At 61.8% G+C, this 13462-nt stretch overlaps 1 protein-coding gene across 3 annotated transcripts; it reads right to left on the bottom strand.

The window, feature by feature from the left end:
• Positions 1–55: 55 nt before the first annotated feature.
• On the bottom strand, positions 56–11001 carry LOC308548540 (paired immunoglobulin-like receptor B). Of its 3 annotated transcripts, none has more exons than XM_081120162.1 (17): positions 10855–11001; positions 10517–10648; positions 10361–10396; positions 9903–10187; positions 9458–9760; positions 8951–9247; positions 8400–8702; positions 7707–7757; positions 6406–6693; positions 5953–6258; positions 5444–5725; positions 4848–5147; positions 3241–3366; positions 2878–2953; positions 2764–2801; positions 2484–2536; positions 56–1488 (listed from the first exon to the last, which is right to left on the bottom strand). In XM_081120162.1, exons 2-17 carry the CDS (start codon positions 10548–10550, stop codon positions 1342–1344), a joined length of 2925 nt encoding a protein of 974 aa, XP_080976288.1. In that variant the 5' UTR covers positions 10551–10648; positions 10855–11001; the 3' UTR covers positions 56–1341. The 3 variants fall into 3 exon arrangements, with proteins under 3 accessions (XP_080976288.1, XP_080976287.1, XP_080976289.1); XM_081120161.1 differs by having other exon boundaries at positions 10517–10645; XM_081120163.1 differs by lacking the exon at positions 56–1488 and adding an exon at positions 2309–2358 and having other exon boundaries at positions 10517–10645.
• Between the last annotated feature and the right edge of the window lie 2461 nt (positions 11002–13462).

Below are 13462 nucleotides of genomic sequence, written 5' to 3'. Positions count from 1 at the left end.
CTGTGAACGTGCAGCCCCTGCAAAGGGAGGAAGGGCGGGCTGGGCTGGTCTCCAGGTTACCTGGAGCTAGTTCACACCTGTCAGTGCTGCTTCCTGCACAGAGGGCCTGGTCACCTGGTTTGTCAGGTCCTTGTGGGGCTTTTATTGTTTCTGGTGTACAACATAATTCAGCATCTATGTACACTACAGAGTTATCACCCCTAAAAGTCTAGTTACTGTTCGTCAAAAAGTTGGGACTGCCTCACAGATCTGTGTGTCATCCTTGCCCATTGGCCATGCTGGTCTGTCTGTCCAGTTTTAGGATGTGCTGCTGAAGCCATCACTAGATACTTGTGACTGCTTGTAGGTGCGGTTCCTTTTCCTAGGGTGGGGCCTGGGCTAGTGGACAAAACAGTCACACACCACTAACATCACAGCAGGGAGACCAAGGCTGTTCTGGGGAAGGTTCTTGGAATCACAACCTGATAACTATTGGCAAGCAGATCACTTTAAATTTCAGTTAGGTTTAAAGACAAGCATTTTGAATAAACACCAGAAGGAATTTCTGAATGCTGAGCATTTGCTTCCACGCAGAGGAAGTAGCCAGTGGAGGTCAGGGTCAGCTCCCACCTCCAGCCCTTTGACCCTGGTCCCTGGCTAGGAGTCTTCTGGGTACCCTGGAGGACGGGAGCCGGCAGCTGATCTGGATCCATCCACTTCAGGTTGCTGGTGAATTTTAAAGGTCTACAGGCTCATTTCACACCTTGTTACTGGGTGGTTGGGCAGATTCCCAATTCTCAAGATTGAAGTGAAGTGGAGGAGGGATTAGTGACCTATCAAAAGGCGCCCCTTCCCCTGGGTTTGCAGTATGAAGACCTGGGCAGGAGGGAGCAGGCTTCCCTTTTCCTTGCTGAGAAACTGCATCAGGCAGGGGAAGAAGGGGCTGGGTCTCAGGAAATGAGAAACCTGGAATTGAGCAACCCCTCCCTATGCTTGCAGCACCTTGTGCCCTGTGGTTAGTCCTGTTTGGGGACTTTTGTGCTCTGTGGTCAGAAAGGACCCAGCCCAGCTTCACAGTGACTGGCTGGGCAGTAGGCCTTCCCTCAGCCTGAGGTCATCAGTTGTGGAAATACGGCCTTGATTCTAGTTCCATGGGGTCCCTGCAGGGCTGTAGATCTGCTGCGTAATGTTAAGTCCTTGGAAGCAAACATCCACAAGGTCCTAGGAGCTGCTGGGGGCATACGCGGCTTCCAGGCTGGCAGGGGTCACTCACTAGCTGAATGTCCATGGGGGCAGCCCCTCTGCCTTCTGGGGTCCCTGCAGGACCCCTCCCTGGAGTGTGGGGTCTGGGTCCTTGCTGGGTTAGTGGGTGGCCAGAGCAGCATACACACTGAGTTCATCTGGGGGCTCCTCTGACGGGGAGGAAGGGGGTACACTTGTCTCCCGTCTGAGGGCCAAGAGGTTCAGCTGGGCATAGGTCACCTCCTGGGGGGTGTCGGATGCAGCAGCCTAGAGCAGGGGGAGAGAGACAGGGATGAAACGTGGTTGGGGTTGGGGAGCCTGGATGTCTGGAGACCATGGGACCCACTGTCCATCTGCCTGTCCTTGTCTGCTTGTCTGCCCTTCCTGTCCTGCAATCCCCCTGGCAGAGAGGAAGGCGAGTTGGCCACTCCCTGCCTGAGTCTGGATCCTGAGTGGTTCCCCTGGGCGTCCATCCCTCCCTGGGGGTCTTCGTCCTGCCTGTTCTGCTGGAGAGAGTGAGACAAACAGCGTCTCCTGGACTCCACTGTTGAAATCCTCCAGCAGTTATCACATGTGGCCAGGTGATGATTTTCACTTCAAAGAGATGAGGTCACTCTCCCGATGGAATCTGCAGGGACTCCCTAGGCCTTGGGGCCTCTGGATGCTTCTAGGATCTGACTCTTACCCTAACACCATCTCTTGCTCACTTGGCTCCAGCCTCATGGCCCATCTTCCTGAGAAGCGTGTCCTGCCTCAGGGCACTTGCCCCTGCTGTTCTCTGTGTCCCCTGCATGCACTCTGTCCCCTCCTCCTGCCTTACTTTCCGTCACAGCACTTTGCCCTCTAGGACACTGTCTGCTTGTTTGCATGGTGTCTCCCACCCACAGGTGAGCCCGAGGAGGGTGGAGCTGCACAGTGGCTCCTGAGTGGAGCCGGTAAACAGGGAGCCCGTCCCATCTGCTGGGTGAATGAATGAAGGGGAGGCTGGGACCTGCAGGTGATTCACTTATTCAGGCCTCCTCCTGAGACCTGGGCTGCACAAGGTCAGACAGAGGACAAGGGGCCAGCAGAGGGGACCATGCAGGAGGGGCTGTGAGGTCACAGGAAACCAGGAGGAGTGATGCACAGCAGGACGACCTGGGTGCCCAGCAGAGGTCAGGGTGGACACTGCTGAGAACCAGGTGAGGTGGGGACAGGGAGGGTCCATTGGATTAAACTGGGCAACAGAAGGTCCTTGGCCTGGACAGGAGCAGGGGTCTCACCTGAGGGTCCAGCTCCACACTCTCCCCAGGCTCTGGGTCCTTCATGGCAGCATCTGTTGGGGCAGAACAGGGGTGTGTCTCCTGGCAGGGCCCCCGAGATCTCGGCTGCAGACCCCGCCAGCTCCCAGGTGGGACACTAACCCAGGGCTGAGGTGAGGCACCAGGACACCCAAGATGGATGTCAGCCCTTCTCACCCTGACCCCACACCCTCCCGCCTGACCCTCCCCATCGCCTCCTGAAAGCCCGGGTCCCCCCAGGGCAGCTGTCTCTTCCTCTCACAGAGGGGCTCTTCCTGGGCGTCCACAGCTGGGCTGGAGCTGGGGGGAGACAGGAGTGTTAGGGGCAGAGGGGCCACAGGAGGTGGGGTTTGGGGGTCTCCGGGGCAGGAATTACCTGATCTGCAGGCCTCTGTCCTTGGGCTCAGGGTCTGTGGTCCCTGCAGGAGGTTGGGCACCAGCCTGTCTCTGGGCTGGTCAAAGGGGACAGTCTCAGCCCTGGGGGGTCAGGCCCCTCCCCGTGTGATTCCCCAGGAAAGAAGGGAACCTCAGCACTTGTGGGTGGTTCGTGTGTCATGAGGGGAGACGATGGGGCGTGACCTTAAGTGTGTGCACGTGAGATGTTTTCTCTCCACACTGGCTGACCTGAGGTTCTGGAGAAATCTTTTCCTCACTGACCTTCTCCATCTGTTAGGTTTTCCTGGGCAGGTGCTCTGACCCCTCTCCCCCCTGGGACCCAGGTCCCCTGTTCCCTACTCACCCGACGTCCTGCGTTGGCCCTGACGCCGGTGTCGGAGGGCGAGGAAGAGGAGGGAGAGGAGGAGGGAGAGCAGCAGGATGAGGGCCACTGAGACCCCGATCAGGACAGGCAGGTTCCAACTGAGACCTTGGGCACGAGTGATACGAATGAGCCAGTGATGCCATTTAATGAGCACCTACTGTGTGCGAGGCACATGCTGGGTCCGGCCTTCATCTCTAACCTCACAGCCCTCGTGCACCAGGGAGTGCTGGCCCCACCCCCACTTCACTGAGGCTCAGAGAGGTTAGTCACCTGCCCCAGGTCACCCAACATGGACAGGGCAGGGCTGGGGTTGGAACCCAGGACTGGGTTCCCTTGTGTATTACTATTATTATGATTATTGTCATTATTATTTATGCTGTCCCTGTAGCCTCCAGGTAGAACACCAGTGCAGAGACCTGTTACCAAACTCAGTCACCACCATTTCATCCCAGCCCAGATCCATCTCCCATTGTGCAGATCCACCCCCTACCCCCACAATGGGGCCTCTGCACATGGGGTGTGTGCATCTGGGAAGGGCAGGGGGCAGGGCTGTGTCCTGCCTGAGCTCTAACCAGGGCCAGCCGTGCTGAGGGCTGTCCCTTTGAGGGAGGTGGCGGAGAGCTGAGCCACCTGTCCGAGATCCCAAGGTGGGACGGAGCCCAGCTGGGATCTGCACCAGGGGTGTGGCTTCTCTCCCCAACTCCCGGGCTGCTCCTTGAAGGAAAGCTTGTGGAAGAGAGTTCACACAGCGCCTGTGCCCCCAACACATGCAGACACAGACACGCACACACACGGATGCACACACACACATGCACAAGCATGCACGTACCATGTCCAAGCAGCCTTTGGAAAAATTGGTCTCAGTGAGAAGGGGGAACTTTTCTCGGGCCATTATTTAGGAAGTGGCTGAGCCAAGACCAACACTGAGCTCCTCCCACCCACCACTTCCCCACACTCTCAGCCCTCTGCTGGCCTGGCTCCATGGGTGCGGGGACTGGCCCTCAGAGCAGGTGGGGGTGAGGGGAGGTGGGGGTGGGGGCTGCCTTCTCCTCACTTCAGCCTGGCTCCTCCTACCCTGGGTGGGACCACAGCATCTCCCTCTCCATGACCACCCCACCCGTCACCTGCCAGCATCAGAGCCCTGGAGCCCCGCGGTCCCCCAGTATCGCTGCCTGGACCCCAGTCTCCCTGGGAGACAAGCGGAGCCTGAGTGGGGAGATTCTTTCTCTCGGGACCACGGCCTCTGCTAGTCACCAAGATAAGAGTATCTTGGTCTCTCTGGCTGAGGCCACAGGGCTGGAGCCTGGAGGGCTCGGGATGGGCTCCCTCTGGCCTTTCCCCCTTTTGGTCAGCCCGAGGCCTCTCCAGCCTCCCTCTGCCCACCAGGGACAAGTCTGGGCCTCGGGGCTGAGGATGACGTGAGGCGGGGATGGGAGATGCTCTGGCTTTTTCCATCCCTCTGGCAGGTGAGTGCCCTCTGGCTGCCCCTCCTATGACCCCCTAACTGCCATTCCAGCCCAAGGGCCCCTGGGGACAGGTTCTGAACTGACCATGAGGACACAAAGGGCAGGGCTGGGGCTCCTCACCTGAGACCCTGAGCTCCAGGGGGTCACTGGGGTGTGACAGCAGGTAGGGGGAGGTGCTGCGTGAACCATAGCACCTGTAGGTCCCCCCATGGCCTGAGGTCACAGCACTGATGGTGAAGTTGGCCTGAGAGTGTGCAAACCTGCCCTGCAGACGAAGGTGCTGGGGAGGGTCCAGTGACCCCTCCCTGTGCAGGTGGAAGGTATCGAAGCGGGTCTCAGATGCACACTGCAGGGTCACATCAGCTCCCCAGGGCACTGAGGGTCCCGGCTGGGCTGAGAGGGAGGGTTTCGGGTACATTCCTGGGGGGAGGAAGGTTGTGATGTGTAGAGAGTGACCCCCTCCCTCATGCCCCTGACCCTGAGCTGAGGGACCCTGTCCTGAGGCTGTCTGTGATCCCCTCTCAGGCCTCTCAGCCCCTGGGGGGGTGTCTTTTATCTCCATGCCCCTCCCTCCCCCTTTCTCCCTCCCTCCCCCTAGACCTCTGCCCATCTGAGCCTCTGCCCCAGGACCCTCTCCTGGACCCCATCACCAAGGGGACCCTGGGCCCAGAGCCCTGGGCACACAGTCAGGACAGGAGCAGGGCTGGGCTCCTCACCTGCGACCAGGATGTCCAGGGGGGCGCTGGGGGCCGACCACACGTAGGAGAGGTTGTGTCCACTGTAGCATCTGTACTGGCCCCCGTGTTTTCGGTTCACAGGGCCCAGAGGGAAGCTGGGGCTGTGCTGCCCATCAAGACGCTGCGGGGGGGTGAACCTCTGCACCTTGGTCAGAGCAAATCTGTCAAAGCCGCCGTCCGAGCGACACTGGAGGGTCAGGCTGTCTCCAGGCAGCACCAGGGAGCCTGGCTGGGCCAAGAGGGAGGGCTCCCTGTGCACTCCTGGGGAGAAGGGGACGGTGGCACTCAGGGGACACCCCCGCGTGGCCCACTGTGGCTGCAGTGAGAGTTCTCCCCGGTCACTCCCTAAACCTCCCGCCTGTGGTTCTGTCCCCAAGAGCCCAGTGTCACTGACCCCCGTGACCTCAGGGCTCCACTGGGCACACAGCTCAGGTGAGTGATTTTGGGCCCAGGAAACAGATGGGGTTGCCCAGGGGCCTGTCCCTCACCTGTGACCTCGATGTGCAGAGGGTCACTGGGCTCTGACCACACGTAGGAGTAAGACCTGGAGGAACCATAGCACCTGTAGGTCCCCCCGTGGGAGGCGCTCACGGGGCCCACAGTGAAGAGAGCCCACCACCCCCCGGCAGAGGCCCTCGGTTCCGATTCCATGTGTCTGGGCGGGTCAGCTCCTCCCTCCTTCAGCAGGTGGAAAGTGCCCGATGTGGACTGTGAGCTGCAGGAGAGGGACACGTTCCCCCCTGAGGCCACCACAGGGCTCAGGCGGGCTGAGAAGGAGGGTGCACTGTACACTCCTGGGGGAGGACAAGGCTCCGTGTTAAAGGGGGGCGGTCACCCCACATGCCCCAGCTGTGCCCTGTGGGGTGAGGTCCCCCTGAGGCCACCCTCCCTTCCCTGTGCCTGTGGGAGCCGAGTGGGGAGGGGCCCGGGCTCTCCCTTACCTGTCACCACCAGGGTCAGGGGGTCACTCCTCTCCGACCACATGGCCCCTGTGCTGTAATAGGCACACTGGTAAATCCCTGCATGCTGTGAGTGCGTGGGTTCAATGAGGAAGCTGGTCTTGTTTCTGGGGTCCTGTGGGGTGCTGGTCAGCCAGGGCTCAGCGCCCCTCTCTTTATACAGAGCGTAGACAGCAGGCTGCGGGGACCCCTGGCACCAGATGGTCACAGCGCTCCCCTTGGTGACCATGGAGCCTGGGTCGGCCCGGATGGAGGGTTTGGGGAGGTCTTCTGAAAAGGAATCAGACCTGAAATGTCAGGAGCCCCTCTTTCCCTCAAAACATCATGAATGAGCCAGTGATGACATTTAATGAGCACCTACTGTGTGCGAGGCACATGCTGGGTCCTCCTTCATCTCTAACTTCACAGACCTGGTGCACCAGGGAGTGCTGGCCCCACCCCCCCTTCACTGAGGCTCAGAGAGGTTAGTCACCTGGCCCAGGTCACCCAGCAGGGACGGGGCAGGGCTGGGCTGGAACCCGGGCTATGGGTTCCCTGGGCTGTCCTCATGTTCCCCCAGGGGGACACCAGCTCTGTGCTCTGGGCCCCTCATCTGCAGGGGCCTGTTCCTGTCCCACCGGGAGCTGAGGGTCCCTCCTTATGACCCTTCCCCAGCACAGCAGGGATTCGGGAGGGGCAGGGGTGTGGGGTGGAGTCCGTGTCCTTCCTGGGATCTGTCTCCACCCTGCAGGGCCCTGGGCTGGGGGCTCTGCCTCCTGAGCTCTGTGAGGCCCCTTATGTCACCTCATCTCACAGCAGCCTGTGGGCAGATGGGACCAGGGACGACCAGGCACGAACCCCACCCTCAGAGAGGAGAAGGGCCCCCCTGGCCCCACAGCAGGAGCAGCAAAGCCCAGAACTGGACCAGGTCTCACCCCCCCCCCCCCACCCCGAGGCCTCCTCTGAGCTGAGCCTGAGCTGAGGGAAGGCCCTGGATGCCCCGGACCCTTGTCCTGCCTGTCCCTCCCTGCACAGTGTCACAGTCTCTGTCACAGAGGGGACAGTCCCCCTAACATCACGTCCTAGGGGTTCCCTGTGAGGCCCCCTCTCCCAGGAGGTCAGCGCCTGAACTGACAGGAAACCTGAATCTGGGCCACGATTCTGTCCTTTCCACTTGGGGACACTGAGGCCCAGACGGGGAGGGGCGTGTCCAAGTCAGCGACTCCAGAGGTGCCTGGACCCCCACATGACTCAGCCCCTGTCCCCCATGGACGCACCCACCACCTCCCCACAGAGCCCCTCACCCCTCTGTTGGCTTGACTCTGTGGGTGGGAGGGGCCGATCCTCAGAGCCTCCTGGGGGTCAGGATGGGGGTGAGGGGTGGGGCTGCATCTCCCCACTTGAGCCCCCCTTCTTCTCCCCCAGCCTGGGCCCCAACCTCTCCCTCTGCCATGACCGCCCACCTGTCACCTGCCTCACGCCTCTGCAAACCTGACATCATGGGGGGAGGGGGAGTCCTCAGAGGCCCTGGAGCCCTGCGGTTCCCCTGGAATCTCTGCCCAACTGCCAGCCCCCCTGGGACACAAGCTTGTCCTTAAGTGTCTGGGGGACATTAGATCCTCTGAGGGACTCAGAACGGCCCTGGGGTGCTCTGTGCCCCTCTGAGCAGAGAGGACCCAGTGGCTCATCAGCTGTGGAGATGGACCCTGTGGGTGGGGCGGGGGTCCCAGAGGGTCCGGGGAAGGAGGACTGAAGGGGTGAGAGCCTGGGGCTGACCCTGGAGTCCCCACCCCACTCACACTCCTCCTATTTCTGTGCTTGGCCCCCTAAGACCCTCCCACTGCCCACCCGTCACCTCCTGTACCCAGGGAAGGGGAGGGGTAGATGTCCCCTGGGTGACCATCCCTGGAGACCCTCACTCCCCTTTAAGCCCATAATTCTTCTGGGGACAGGACCAGGAGCTGACAGCTCAGAAAGATGGGGTCAGGGCCCCTCACCTGAGACCAGGAGCTCCAGGGGCTCACTGGGCTGGGACAGCAGGTGGGGGTTGGTGCTGACTGAGCTGTAGCACCTGTAGGTGCCCCCGTGGGCCGAGGTCACAGGACTCATGGGGAACTCTGCCTGGGACGGCTGAGCTCCGTGCTTTGATCTAAGACGCAGGGGGGGATCGGCTGTCCCCTCCTTGGACAGAAGGAAAGTGTCCCTCGGGCTCTGTGACCGACACAGCAGGGTCACGTTGTCTCCTGAGGCCACCCTGGGGCCTGGCTGCACCGAGAGGGCGGGTCTGTCAGGCAGGTGCCCTGGAGAGAGGGAGGGAGGGTGAGGGCCGCCTGCCCACCTTGCTCTGACCTGACAGTCCCCAGGCCTCTCTCTGAGGACCCTCCTCTCTGTCTGTCTCTGTCCCCTCTGAGTCACCCGTCCCCTCCCATCCCCTGTCTCTGTCTCTCCCTCCCTGGGCCTTGCACTTTCTTTCTGGCCTCAGCACCTAGACGCCCCAGCGTGGCCTGTGCAGAGCCTGGGTCCCTGACTGAACCCGCTGGCTCATCACCTGCCACCAGGATGTCCAGGGGGTCACTGGGGGCCGACCACTCAGAGGAGAGGCTGTGTCCACCATAGCATCTGTACCGGCCCCCGGGGGAGCTGCTCACAGTGTCCAGGGGGAAGCTGGCCTGCGAGAGCCCAGCCTGGGGCTGCAGGACAATGCTCTGGGGCAGGTCCTGTCCCCCCTCCTTGGACAGAGCGAATCTGTCATAGCCGACATCAGAGCGACACTGGAGGGTCAGGCTCTGTCCAGAGGCCACGATGGGGCCCTGCTGGGTCAGGAGGGTCGGCTTCTGAGACTCACCTGGAGAGACCGGACCTGAATTACAGGGGCCGCTCCTCCCATAAGCCCCCTTCTGTCCGGGCCCCCGGGTCTCACTGTCTCTGTGTCTCTGACCCAGGAGCCCCTGTGCTCCCCTCCCCTCATCCTCTCACATGGGGCTCCCCTCCCAGCAAGGATGCCCATAACCTGGCTGACATCTCAGTCCATGGATGGGACAGTAACGGGACTCACCTGAGACCAGGAGCTCCAGGGGGTCACTGGGCTGTGAGCACGTCTGAGGCCTGTACCTGTCACACCCATAGCATCTGAAGGTCCACCTGTGGCTGGGGGTCACGGGGCCCACGGGGAACAGGGCCTGGGACTCCCCACTGGGCTGTGGCTGTGAGTCTCGGGTCCAGGGGGGCCTGTGGTCTCCTTCCTTAGTCAGAATGAACCTGTCAAATCCCTGCCCTGAGCCACACTGGAGGGTCACGTTCCCTCCTGAGGCCACCACGGGGCTGGGCAGGGCCGAGAGGCTGGGTTTGCTGTAAGCTCCTAGGAGAGGAGGGGACAGTGTGTTAGATGGGGTCACACCTCCCTCACCCCCAGGCCTGGGCTGTGGGAGGGGGACACCCTGAGAGCAGACCCCCTTCCTGAGGGCAGAGCCTGAGGCTGGGACCCCTGAGTGTCCTCTCACCCGTCACCACCAGCTCCAGGGGGTCACTGGGCTCTGACCAGTCAGTGTAGCTGAGATAGTAACAGCGATATCTCCCTGCAAGTAGCCCTGTCATCTGTGTGATGGGGAAGTTGGCCTTGTCCCCGGGTTCCAGTGGCTTCTGTCTGTTCCAGGGCAGTTGGCTTCCCTCTTTAAGCAGCTGATACTCCTGAGCCCCTCGGGTCCCCTCACACCAGATGGTCACAGGGCTCCCCCGGGGGATCACAGAGCCTGGCTCAGCCCAGAGGGTGGGCTTGGGGAGGGGACCTGGAGGGAATCGGAGGCTGGGTCAGAAGATATTCCCAGCCCATCCCCAGTTCTCCGTCTCAGGTGTCACCCATGTGTCACACAGATCCATTCTCGGTCTTCCCCAGCTGCCTGGGGGTGGTGTCTTGTCCCCAGGGAGGAGTGAAACCTGGGACACCTGGGGACACACTCACCTGCCTGCACTGGGGTCCTCAGGCCCCCGCTCAGCCCTGGAAGAGAGTTTCTGTGAGAGATCCGCCCTGATCCTGAGCAGAGCCCCCTCCCGCGAGCCTCCTGGGTGTTGGGGTCTCCGGGCAGCGCAGCGCCCCCCTCCCCTCCTGCCCCCTCACCGAGGCAAAGCAGGGCCGCGAGGGTGGGGGTCATGGTGTCTTCTCCCTCTGGCTCAGCTGTGCAGGGGGAGGGGACACGGTGCCCCAGGAAGGACAGACAGACGCACAGGGTGGGCCCTAGGAGGGGTCCTGCTGTCAGGGGGTTGTCAGCTCAGCAGCCCGCGGGCGGCGAGCAGCCTCTGCAGGCGCCGGGCTGTTGTCCCCGATGCAGCAGGAACAGGCCGGGGCCTCCTGAGACGCCCCTTCCCGGGGGCCCAGGGCCCGTCCTCCCCTGTCAGAGCCTCCCCCGGGCCCTCCCGCACCCTCGGCCCCCCCGCCCCTCCCCGTGGGCTCCTCACCTCGGACAGTGTCACCCGGGCCCTGGAGAAGCTTCGGGAAGACGCGGGTCCCTGTGGCCCGCGGGGCTCAGGTCAGCGGGGACTCGTTCACCCTGTCACCCTGCAGTTGAGGGCGAGGGTCCCTGTGACGCTGAGCTCAGAGGGGAAATGCGGGAAATAGGGGAAGGAAACCCGTCCCTCCTCCAGCGCTGGAGCCTGGGTTTTCTTTCAGATGTTTTTCGTGAACTTCCCTTTCTGCGGCGCCGGCCCGGCCCCTCCTTCTGGGTCGAGCCTCTGGGCCCCTTCGCTCCTCGCGCCCCACGTTCCCCACCCGCCTGCCCCCGGGTACCATGGTTTTGTCCCAAAAGTGGAGCAGCTGTAATTCGGGCCGGAGCTGTGACCTGAGCGGACAATTCGCCTTCCTTTCCGTGTTGGTGGACCGCCTCCCGCCGCGGGAACCGGGCTCGGCTCTCTCTCTGTTACAACGGAGCCCATCGTGTCATTTATTTATTTTCAATAAGTTGAATCGGCGAGGGGCCCGGCGTTCCGCCGACCCTGTGTCCATGGTCCGGCAGGAGGGTGTCCCGGGGTCGCGCACACACTGCCCCGTCCCCGCGAGCGCTGTTTCCCGCCCCGAGCCCCCGGCTTTGCTGGGTTTGCCGCCGGCCCTCACCCGCTGCTCGTGGCTTCGCTGGTTGTGGTCAATCCTCAGCTGAGAGTATGTGTCCGTGGCCTCTAGAGAGAGGGGAGGGGAGGGAGAGAGACATGGACGGAAGAGAGACCCGCGGCTGGTGGCCTCCTGCACCCACCGCAGCGCGGGCGGAGCGGACCTGCATCCCAGCTGCGCCCGACGGGACCGGCCCAGCCCGCGGAGTGGAGGCGCCCTCTGCCCACTGAGCCCCCGGGGCTGTCCTTTGCCTTGAGCGCAGGAGCACAGCTCCCGCCCAGGGACAATTCGGTGTCACCTGGAGCATGCACACCTTCAGTTTTCAGATCAGCTGTGCGCCCCCTCTGGTCCCGGAGCCCTGCCTGGAGCCCGAGAAGGGTCTGAGCCCCTTCCAGACACGCCGTCCTCGTGGAAGCCCTGCCCCCAGCGCCCTGGCTGCGTGGGGAGGCCTCGCCCTGCCTGCGCCCGTCTTCAGATTTAGGGGACAATACGTGTGCTATTCCTCTGATTTGGGGATCAAACCGATTCTTATTTAAATGTTCCTCCATTGGCCCGCCCGCTGTGGCTCAGGGCTGAGCATGGGCCTGGGATCCAGGAGATCGGGGTTGGATTCCCGGTCAGGGCTCAGGCCGGGTTGGGGCTCGATCCCCAGTACGGGGCGTGCAGGAGGCAGCCCATCCATGACTCTCATCATTGATGCTTTATTTTCTCTCCCTCTCCCTTCCGCTCTCTAAAAGCAATGAAAACATATTCAAGAAATAACAAAGAAATAAATATTCCTCCGTTGTCCATTTCTCGTGTGACCTTGAGCAGTGACGTGCCGTCTCGGAGCCTCAGTTTCCGCGTCTGCAGCAGGTTGTCAAGAGCCCACGTCCTTCCAGTGGCTGTGGGGCTGTGCCACTGGGGCGTGGAGGGAGCCATCCTCATTTATTTCCAGACCCGATTAAGGTGCGCGAGGCTACACGTGCGAAGTGTTGTACAAAATTCCACAGAATATTGGATGATTGTTGGACCCACTTAGGAGCCCCCCTCTGCGCCCAATCCTGAGCAGGGCTCTGCACAGCATTTCTGAGAGAGGTGGCCATGCTCAGTGCACGGAAAGGGAAGTGAGAGTTCCCCAAATGGAGAGGGAAGCAGAGAGATAAAACAGGCCAGAGCTGGGGAGCCACTGGGCCTGGCTCTTGCAAGATGTCAACACAGCGGAGTTTTCCCGTCGTGTGGACAGGAGAGGGGCCCAGGGTTGCCACAGGCAGGGAGGGGATTGGACTGGAAGTCCAGAGGTGAGAGGCGGAAGCAGGGTTGCCCCCTCGGCATGCTTTGGGCATGGGCACTGGGGGGTCTCTGCCCACTGACTTAGCCCATGGTCAGCACTGAGCCACATCCCCTGTGTGTGTCTGTGTGAAAGATTCAGTCCAGCCTAGTCCCGCATGGGCGTCTGTCCAGGTGTGAGTGTGAGGGGCCCCTTTGGTGTGGTCCCTGCGGGCACATCAGAGTCAGGTGCTAAATTTCGGAGGTTGGACACCATGGGGCAGGGCAGAGTCGACTCTCCACCTCTTGTCTGGCTGGCGTGGCTCAGCGGTTGAGCCTCGACCTTTGATGCAGGAGGTGGAGGGGGGATCCCCGACAGGGCACATGCCCGGGTAGCTGGTTCAATTCCCAGCAGGGGGCGTGCAGGAGGCACTGGATCAATGACTCTCATCACTGATGTTTCTATCTCTCTCTCTCCCTCTCCCTGCCTCTCTCTGAAATCAATAAACACACACAAAACCCTCCACCTCTTCCAGCCCTGAGCATCAGGGCAGCCCTGGGAGGAGCACCCTGTGGAGAGTCAGCCCTGCGGGAGGTGAGCTTCCAACAGGAGCAGACATGGAAGAGAAATCCTGGTGGGGCGAGAGGAGGGAAGCGCTCGCTTCGTCCTGGCGGCGCCCCGCCTGCCTGGGCTTCCCGGCCCCCCGAGAACGA

Source organism: Miniopterus schreibersii (assembly GCF_964146895.1).
Source record: "Miniopterus schreibersii genome assembly, chromosome: 18".
Taxonomy (NCBI): domain Eukaryota; kingdom Metazoa; phylum Chordata; class Mammalia; order Chiroptera; family Miniopteridae; genus Miniopterus; species Miniopterus schreibersii.
This window is presented reverse-complemented; position numbering and strand designations above follow the sequence as displayed.

What these genes read in the sequence shown, in the direction of transcription:
- LOC308548540 (XM_081120162.1), bottom strand. Translation starts at nt 10,550, where the DNA reads ATGACCCCCACCCTCGCGGCCCTGCTTTGCCTCG. An exon ending in GACAGAGGCCTGCAGATCAG is followed by an intron (nt 2,802 to 2,877) that starts GTAATTCCTGCC and finishes GTCTCCCCCCAG; the next exon opens with CTCCAGCCCAGCTGTGGACG. An exon ending in GTGTGGAGCTGGACCCTCAG is followed by an intron (nt 1,489 to 2,483) that starts GTGAGACCCCTG and finishes CCCCTGCTCTAG; the next exon opens with GCTGCTGCATCCGACACCCC.